The sequence below is a fragment of the Siphateles boraxobius genome, unplaced genomic scaffold, assembly GCF_051911475.1.
Source record: "Siphateles boraxobius isolate OS27281-9 unplaced genomic scaffold, OSU_SipBor_1 256, whole genome shotgun sequence".
NCBI classification, from domain to species: Eukaryota; Metazoa; Chordata; class Actinopteri; order Cypriniformes; family Leuciscidae; genus Siphateles; species Siphateles boraxobius.
This window is the reverse complement of record NW_027508872.1, coordinates 30,001-40,553: the sequence shown is the minus strand read 5'-3', so window position 1 is coordinate 40,553 and position 10,553 is coordinate 30,001. Positions and strand designations below refer to the sequence as shown.

The 10,553-nt window shown below is 35.7% G+C and overlaps 1 protein-coding gene across 1 annotated transcript; it reads right to left on the bottom strand.

The window, feature by feature from the left end:
• Positions 1-5,439: 5,439 nt before the first annotated feature.
• LOC143751398 (H-2 class I histocompatibility antigen, Q10 alpha chain-like) lies at positions 5,440-8,175 on the bottom strand. Its single transcript, XM_077243978.1, has 5 exons — positions 8,094-8,175; positions 6,761-7,033; positions 6,113-6,373; positions 5,732-6,013; positions 5,440-5,625 (listed from the first exon to the last, which is right to left on the bottom strand). The coding sequence occupies exons 1-5, from the start codon at positions 8,146-8,148 to the stop codon at positions 5,477-5,479; spliced, it is 1,020 nt and encodes a 339-aa protein (XP_077100093.1). The 5' UTR covers positions 8,149-8,175; the 3' UTR covers positions 5,440-5,476.
• Positions 8,176-10,553: the final 2,378 nt, after the last annotated feature.

The following is a 10,553-nucleotide window of genomic DNA, read 5'->3' as shown; positions in this document are numbered from 1 at the left end:
AAATAACTAATATTAACACAGTCAGTTTCCTCATTTATCTCAGAGTGATCTGTGTAAAGATTTCAGTAGATTTACTTTTGTACTAAGAATAATTTTGTTTTGTATTGAGTGAAATGAAGTTGAATGTGAACAGGGCATTTTGATTTAGTTAGTTTCTTAATGATTTGTTGCTTTTTATGCTAAATAAATTGAAAAATTAAAGACAGTAAATATTAGTGTATGTGAACTCATATTTGCACATGAGCTAAAAGAGAGAAAAACACATGTCAGCACTCTGGATAAAAGTACAGTAGAGAATGAATTATTTCAAGAGTAATTGTGATTTGTTTGTTCATAAATATTAACATATACAGTCAGTCTCTTCATTTCACTTCAGTTTGTCATCATCAGAATGAGATGTAAAGATTTAATCACAGACAAGTTACAAGTATCTTGACTCATAAACAGCTTGTGCAATATATTTATTATTGGCACAGAATAATATTATATGACTGAATTCTATAATTGTTTGAAAGACTATTATTTTATTTTTTTAGAAAAACAGCACAGAAATACCTGAATTTATCAACCTGACAAATAGTTTCCTAAAATATACAAATGTTATATACTGTATGGACTCAGCTTGTCGTAATGATAAATATGCACCGTCTTCTAAAAGACACAGAGAGGAATGTTTAATGACACAGTTCTGTTCTCTGATTCACAACAACACTGATTACATGAGAGTGTTGCAGAATGTAGGTATATATTATAGTGTTTCCAGTTATAGAAGAGTCAGACTCACTTGATGATCGTAGTAGGCCTTCTTTCCGATGTTTGGTAAATTCTGAAATTATAAATATTAAAAAATTTTCATTGTATTCTAAAGAGACGCAGAGTGATGTCGCCTTGCAAGTACTTCCTGTAGTCCTTCCAACATCAGTGTACAAGATTGGAAGGAAAACGTTTAAACCAACTTTCATTGAAACCCGGAAGGCCTACATAGGCACACAGCCTGTAAGTTAACAGCCATTGCTAAAACTACATAATGTATTCCAGATTTTCTGAAGAGACTAGATCGCTTTATTTGATGAACAGATTTAATTTAATTTAAGTGTTTATTTTTGGGTGAACTAACCCTTTAAGGCCATGACACAACTAAGCCGACAAAAAAAAATAGTGACATCAAACTGTAACTTTGTTGTTGCCATGAGTCATTTGCATCTGGGCCAAATGCATCTTGGAACACACTGCAAAGGCTATGGCCAAGGGCCAACCCCTGCATCAGGGGTCCGACTAGTGCTAACATTGGCCGATGGTTGGCTTGGTGTGTCATAGCCTTTACTGTTCCTAAAGGTATTTACATCTCTTCTTTTTTTTTGTTTTGTTGTCAGATTGGGACCAATATGGCGGAGTACTTGCGCTCAAAAGACCCATGCTTGGAGACAACCAGTGCTTTCAAGCCTTTGCCATTATAAACGGAGAGGCACTCGAGCAAAATACATTGCTTGCTGCAGTTGATGTTTGCTTTAAAGGACACCTATTATGGAATTTTGAAAATTACCTTTCATGTAGTGTGTAACATAGATCTAAGTGAATGAAAACATCCTGCAAAGTTTTAAATATGAAAGTTCACCGTATACAAAGTTATTGTCTCTCAAAAGTAAGAGTCGACTCTGAGTCGCTGATATGAATCGATAGACGAACGATGCTTTTTCTCTATCTAGATGACGTCAACTTGACAAGTTATTTGAATAAGACACGCCCACTCATTGCGCACGCAGACACCAGGGAAAACTTGAAAACATCATGTCGGCAACAAGACGCTGTGTTCTGAAGTGCGAATCAAAAGCAACCCTTTTTCACTGCCCAGGGAGGAGCATTTGAAGACTAAGTGTCTACAGTTCATATACAACTATACCACACAAGTATAGGGCGAACCTTGTGCTGTGTTCGCGTTATTTTAATGACGAATGCTTTACAAACATAAACGCTTTCAAGTGTGGATTCGGTTGATACTGAAGGAAGGCTCAGTACCAATTTTATTTGGATCAGCTTCCTCCTCCGAATCACAACCTGTAAGTATTATTAATAATTGTTGCTTTTATGTGTTTTGTAGCATGCTCAATAAGTATTTGTGTGTGTTGTGTATTACGCTCGGCGCAACTTTTTTTTTGAAATATGTGAAATGTCTGTCGTTGTTATTGGAGTTGTCATAAAGAATAGAGCAATACCTTATAGTACAGCAGTGCTTTATCAATATGTTTATGCGTTGGGCTAACGCAAACAATAACTGATTGGGTTATCTGACCAATCACCGCACATCAGCGTCACGCAAAGGAAGGGTTTGGAAAAATTAGTCGTTGAACGAATCATTTGGGAGTCGGTGAGCAAATCCGGTAAAAAATAAATGCATATTATAAGACAACAAAAGTGTTTGTTTTTTTTGTCATTGCATGCATGTAAAACTGTTGTTGGGGACTCCCAAAACAATATTAGGAACATTTTAAATGCCATAATAGGTGCCCTTTAAGGCGTTCTACGTATTCGACATAGACTACGCGAAACAGTGTTCCACAGTGTGGCAGTTTTTACAGACTGTGGTGTATGGACTCTGTGGGGATGAAACACCAACAATGAGACTTTTGCGAGCATTCATTTTTGCTGACAAACTTGTTATTACTGTCTGTGACCTTGCCTCTTTTATGCTGTTGTTCTTTTTATATTTACTACTATTACTTCTAAATACTTGTACTTTTCTTCTACAGTACAATTACACTACAGTTGATTCTTACTGAGTATTTCTCTCACATGATATCTTATGCTCAAGATCTTGATGTAAATGTTGTGAAATGTTTTTAGATTTCACTTCATATTTTCTTCAAGAAGTTATTTCAAGTCTTTCTGTGATATGGTTTCATGCATTTTTCATTGAATTTTGTCAATGATGGGAAATTTTACAAAAAATTTATTCACAAATGAATACAAATTAATATTTAGCAGACCACTTGTCTACTTATATGGTAAGCAGCTTCCGGTTTGAGCGAACGCTGGCGTGTTTGGCTGCTCTCAGGTTTTATTATTTTATTGTTTTATTTAAAAAAATTTAGCTTAATTTTGAGGATATTTTTATGCCCTTTGATCGAGGAGATCTCACCTGATTATTGTTGGGTATTCCTTCATCACTTGCGATGGTTTAATGAGTCGGATTGCGTGGATCTAATTGAGACTCGTTTGGTGAACTTGAACGTGGAGGAGTGAATCCAGATTGAAATGTGGTGTTATATCATCTGCATACTGGTGTGCTGGAGTATTTGGTGCGTTCAAGTCCTCATGGGAAGTCCGTACGTACGAGGTGGGAAGTCTCATATCTATGGGAAGTCGTGTTTACGACGTGAGGTGCTTTCAGTTTCGTCGGAGCAAGATGGCGGTGTTCCTTCTTTTAATGAATTACACGAAAATACAGCAAGGTTTGTTAACTCTGCTTATGGAAAATAAAGAACCAAGAATGTGCATCAGGTGTGTTTTTCTTTTTATGTTTTTAATTATCTTATGAAGCCAATGTAAACTCTTAGCATCTTGTTGTTGTAATTCATTAACTTGCTGCTTATAACAAGATTAATGAGGATCATGATAAATGACAGTTTCTAGGACAGAAAAAAGAAAGGCTACAGGTGTCTGGCTGTGCACCAAGGTACATTTGTGATCTTATTGTGCCATACTGTCCTGCTAGGGCAAGTGATCTTCAAATCACTTGCTTTTAAATGCGTCACGATGTCGCTACAAATTAAAGGGTGATCGGGCTTTTTCTGTCGCTGGGCCTAAGCTTTGGAATGCTCTTCCTTATCATGTGAGGTCTGCTCCTTCATTGGATATTTTTAAATCTACTCTGAAAACACATTTTTATTCCGTAGCTTTTGGAAACTTGTAATAGTTGTTTTTATAGCGTAGTTCTGCTATGCACTATGTACAGCACTTTGGATCAATTTGTATTGTGTTAAATGTGCTTTATAAATAAAGGTTGTTGTTGTTGAATAATTTTACTTGATAAAACAAAAATAAAATTTCATATTTTGATTACTGAAGTCTGTATTGCTGTAGATGTGTTATTTTAGTCATTTTAATTACTAAAATTTCTAGTTTAAATTTCCAACCCATTTTGGGTTACATTAACCCAGCAGCACTATAGAAATTTTTAACCCATAATTGGATTAAAATGACAACCCAGCATGCTGGGTTAAAACATTTACCCAACTAGTTGGGTTAAAACAACCCAGCGCTGGGTACATCCTTTTGACCCAGTGCTGGGTTGCCAAAATAACCCAAATTGGGTTGTTTTTAACCCAGCATTTTTGTGTGTGTGTGTGTGTGTGTGTGTGTGTGTAGGACCTACTGTGATCTTCCGCCATACTGGATTCTTCTTCTTCTGAATCAGTCCGAAATCCGGATCCGAAATCACATCTTTCTGGTCGTGATGGAGTTCAGAATGAATTAAATGATGGTTATTAAACATGTTCATGCATTTAGTCATCAGCTGTACAGTGACAGAAACTTTTTATTTTCATTCTGGCTTTTATCAATTCAGACTCACTTGTTTCCTCAAACAGTTCTAGGTCCATTCTCCATGTTTGCATGGCTCTACATCCATCCAAAATAACTAATATTAACACAGTCAGTTTCCTCATTTATCTCAGAGTGATCTGTGTAAAGATTTCAGAAGATTTACTTTTATACGAAGAATGATTGAATAAAATGATGTTGAATGTGAACGGGTCGTTTTGATGTAGTTTGCATCTTAATGATATGTTGATTTTTATGCTAAATAAAGTAAATATTAGTGCATGTTAACTCACATATTTCCCCACGAGATAAAAGAGAGAGAGAAAAAAACATGTCAGCACTTCACTGAATTATTATTTCAAAAGTAATTAATGTAAATAATTCAGAGATTATGATTTGTGTGTTCAATAAATATTAACACGTACAGTCAGTCTCTTAATTTCACTTCAGTTTGTCATCATCAGAATGAGATGTAAAGATTTAATGATAGATAAGTATCTTGACTCATAAACAGCTTGTGCAACATACATACATACATGCATATATATATATATATATATATATATTTTATTGGCACAGAATACTATTCTATGACTGAATTCTATAATTGTTCTGAAAGACTAAAACAATTTTTTTAGAAAAACAGCACAGAAATGCCTGAATTTATCAACCTGACAAATAGTTTCCTAAAATATACAAATGTTATATACTGCATGGACTCAGCTGATGATAATGAATGAACAGAGTCGTCTAAAAGACACAGAGAGGAATGTTTAATGACACTGTTCTCTGATTCACAACAACACTGATTACATGAGTGTTGCAGAATGAATATATTATAGTGTTTCCACTTTAAGAAGAGTCAGACTCACCTGATGGTTTCTGGTTAAATCCTGAAATTATAAATATTAACAGTCATTCTGCCCTTCTATTCATCTTATATAAAGGACGAGATACAGGAATAATACTCACTTCGACATTTAACACGTTTCTTCAGCAGCTTGTAAAAAACAAGAAGAATGATGGCAAGAACAATTAAAGCAACTATAAATCCAATGAGCACCGGAAGCAGGACATTCACTTCATCTGTCAGAAAAAACTAAAAGATTTAGTTCAGTTCTAATGAAGCAAACATAACAGTAATAATGAAGTGATCTTGTGAAAGCTATAAACTGATGAATGATCGTGTTACCGCAGCTGATGATGAGCGGTTCAGTCAGAGTCTGGTGCTTCACCACACACCGATACTGGGATCTTTCACACGGCAGGATCTCCAGGCTCTTCTCCAGCTGGAAGGATCCGTCAGCGTTCGGTCTGATTCCCTCTGAGTTCAGATGATCCTCAGGGAACGGCGTCTGATCGCGTCTGATCTCCATCTGCACATGTTTAGGGTAGAAGCCTGTGGCCAAACACACCAGCAGAGACGAGCCTGAAGATCCAGACGCTTTTACACGAGTGTGAACACGAGGACGAGCTGCAGGACAGACAAATGAAGATAATAAACCTGCATGAAAGAATGCATTCAAATAACAACCCTAGAGATTCTGATTAAAATAATCTAATGTAAACTCACATTTGATGATGAAGTTTCCCTCTCGTTGAAGGTCAGTGAATCTGGTTAATGTTTCCACACATTGCCTCTCCAGGCTGGAAACTGATTCTCTGTCCCAGATGATGTCCTGGTCGAGGACTAAAGGCTTCCAGTGCACTGAGAGGTCAAAGGTCAAGATCTGGCCATCATAGGCGTATTCATCAGAGCCTTGAAGAAACATTACTGAACCATTAGAGTGACGTTCACCTGCACAGCCGTGCCTCCACTGAAGAACATGAAGATCTAGAGAATAAAACAGAAGATTAACACCGAAGATTGATTGTAATCTTTTTTTATATATATATAAATATAGTCTTCGTAGTTAAGTAGAAGATTTAACTTCGTCGAAGTAGAAGATTTAACTGTGAAATGTATTTGCATGTCAAAGTACATTTTCTACATGGCAGAAAATGTAATGTCTCTAAAATATATGTATATTGTACAGTTAACTGGATGTAAAAATTATATAAAATCAACAGGTTTAAGAAAATATGAATGATATGCAGTCAATTTTGACTTTCACATCAGCATTAGTAAATAGTTTTTTCTCATGTATGTTAATTTTTAATGGAAATGACATTTCCTCACATTTACTTGACATAAGTTTACTCTAAACATAAACATAATTACCCGTGTGTCGTGTGCTGTTCTCACTCCTCTTGTGTTTCATCAGTGTTTTAATGTTGATCTGAAGCCACTGTTGTTTATAATGCAGATCATCACTTTCATTAAAGAGTCTCTCAGATTCCTCACACAACCGAGTCATGAAATCTGCTTTCTTCACACGGTTACACAAACTCATCTGTATGTCGTCGAGTTCGACTGAGTTGTAGAATTCATACACTTCTCCAGAGATCAGAGATTTAGATACCGTGCTGTATGTGTAGTATAGAGACTGCATTTCTAAAATGCGTTCAAACAAGAAACATGTCATGCATCATTTGTTGCAGGCACAAGTCCAAAGTTTAACCTAATCCGGAAACACTTTAAAATGAGGTTTCATTAGTTAATATTAGTTAACTAGTATCACAATCATGTCATGTTTAATTTCTGTATCTTGTTCTGTTTAGTTTCTAGTTCATGTTTTTTTTTTTACTTGCGGTTTGTGTCTGTTGTGTAGAGTTAGTTCTGAAGTTCCTGAATGGTTATTAAAGTTTCCTTGTATATTTCATTCACTCATCTTTCTCTGTGGATTATACTACTCACACTAACCGAGACAATTAATTGACACAGAAAAATATTAGTTAAAAAAATCATTAAACAATACTTTAAAATGTTTTATTAAATAAATACTTCTTAAGATTGTATTAATCTTAGTTAATTTAAACATTACTAATACAATATTTAAATTGAAATATTTTACTAAAAATTGCATCTGTTAATATTATTTAATGGACCCACACTCAAGCATATTATAAACAGTTTTTTACTTACAAAACAAAAAAGAAATACTGTAACAAATGTATTGCTCATTGTCAGCTAATGCATTAGCTAATATTGACTCGTTCATGTTAACTATGCAACCTAGAATATCATGCACTTTCCCAACTGATCCTAAACTAACTTTTCTTCACTAAATAGTGAAAAAATTGCATTCTTTGTTCTATTTTTGTTATCAGGCAGTGGTTTCAACAAGAGGGGTAATAGTTTGGCAGGGAATCAAATAGGCACAACACCCGGTACAGAGTGATCACACTAGTCAAAAGAACTGGACTGTGAGGGTTAAACATGCTCTAGTGTGAGTACACACTTGTAGGACATTATTGTGAAGTTTTACCCCTAAATCTGAACAATTTAAAGGTCAAATCAAACACACTGGACCAAACAGTACATTAAATAGTATCTAACTTCTCAGCATTCTCTCAGCACAAATCAACATTGTGAATAAATAATCTTTACAGTCTACAGACACGTGTGCATGTAAGAATATGGAAACAAACAGAGTCAAAAAAAGATTCCTTACCACTCGGAGAGGGAGATATCACTGAAATCAGGAGGAGAACTTTGATTGAGGCCATTCCTGATCTCTGGGTTTCAGCGTGAAACTGAACTATACTCACAGACTCACAAATGTGAAAATAAAAATGATGCTGTGTTTGTGTAAGAAGAACCAGCGCAACGTCCAATCAAAAATAGAGCAATAGCAGCCCAACGATCATATCCAAATATCAAAACTCAACATAGCTAAAATGTTTTACAGACACTGTTGTTCATTGTACTTACACAATCTTATTAGTCACCATATACATCATGACAGTCCATCACACACACAGGAAAAGAGAAGTCAAAAGAGAAAAGTGTCACGAGAAATTAAACATGAACTTTATCCAGTCTAGACCAGTTTGTTTTTACCACAGTGGTTTCTGTGTGAGGGCAACAAATGTCATGATCAGCTTTGAAGAAGCTTAAAAATTTCTTCCCACAAATGTGCATTTTTGACTAAAGAGGGCTGAGAATATTTGTAAGAATCTATCACCCACAAAACACATCATCTAGCACAGTCAAACCTTTAACCAGCAGGGGGAGATTCACCCACAGCTACAGTTTAATTTCCGGTTACAGGAATTATACCTCCATTGTTTTCTCGAGCCAGACGAGCCGGTTAATAATGTGTGCAAAACAAAGAGTTTGTAAATTTCTGTAGGGTCTGAAAATTTCTGAAAGTGCATTGTTATGAATCCGCATTGGTGTAAAGTATTGGAGTAAACGTAATTAGTTACTGTACTTAAGTATCTTTTTGGCTACTTTGTAGTTTTACTGAGTATCAAATATATTAGCAACTTTTAATCTCTACCTGGCTACATTTTTGAATAAGTTGGCTAAATAACTCCAATACATTTGCGATGAGTAATGCAATTACACATTACATTTTTTATGGCACCTAACTTTTTCTGCAGCAGTTTCTGCTATTAAGAAGTGATATCGCCGTCTAAGGGCATTGAAGGAACTACAAAAATGACTCTTTAAACTTAATTTAATTATGGACAGTGGTTCCACACAAGATGTTGATGTTTCATTTGAAGTGTCACCATTGTGGTGATCAGTGTTTGCGTGCGAGCTCTTTAATGAGAGGAGAAAAAAACTCTGCGATGTTGAAGCGCACAGGGAGACACACACACACTGGCAGATCACTGCACACATCAGCAGGCACTGTGAGCTCGCTGCAGATCGCCGTCACACCAACACCGGAGAGAGAAGCTCGTCTCGTAGAGCGAAGTCAGGGATGACTGTGGAGTGAAGAAATACTCTTGGCTCCGAAGCGAAAGCATATCTACATGTTACTCGGGACCGGGACACGGAACAGCTACAGGAAACAATGACCGACCCACACCAACTGAAGAACATAGGTGTAAATACACGGGCAAACAAGCTAAACAAGATAACAAGGGGGCGTGGCTAATCAGAAACACATGGGGATACATAATCAACAAAACGGGGAACAGCTGAAGATAAAAAAACAGGGAAACACATGACAGGCAAGAACAAGGAACAAAACACAAAACCCACACCGTGACAATGTGTGATGACACATGTCAAAACATGTTTATTTGTACATTTATCCATCTAGTTTAATATTTAATATAAAAAGCCCTTCTAGGGACAGGTGTTGCGAATTAGCCTAGGCTATAAACACTATGATACTGACATGGGATTGCTTCGAGAAGATAATCTATGTTCACTCTATCTGTCCCTACCAGATAAACTGTAAATAAAATAAAATAAATACTTCCCATTTCTGAAGTCGTGATTACGAGCTGGTCGCGTTCAAGTGCTTTGTTGTCAGAAAGAACTGGAATCATTGAGGAAGTTTATATATATATATATATATATTATTGGGAAAATAAAGCCAAAATGGTATTTAGTGTCCCATTCATTGACAACCATAGAAACATTCATAGCAATATCTAGATAATCAGCTTGCTGGCGATTCTGGATTTTCAGTCAAATACAGGCTATTTTCACCGTGTGAAATATGTAAATATGCACTACTTTAACGACATGACAAGGCGATGTAGCTGTTGTCGAAAAAAATAGTGAAGCATAGGCCTACCGGACAGCATCAATCGCTTCTCCTCCGCCATGATTAAAGTTTGTGGCACTCCTAACTCGACTCGAGAACTTGTGTTTCAAAATTATTCCCGAACTTCCCAGTGGTAAATACGACTTACAAATACAACAAAAACTCAGCCTAAACATGCATTAAAAAACACATTTCACAAACCAATCGCAAATAAAACGTAATCTATTAAATGCAATTAACAAATCATCTACTACCATTAAATATGAATTGAATAAAAATAATAAATAAAAATATGGTACAAATTTTTATTTAATGCATTTATTACATAAGAATAACATTTTAATTAGTTTATTTTAAACTATATAAATAACTTGAATATATACATACATCTAACAGCACAGT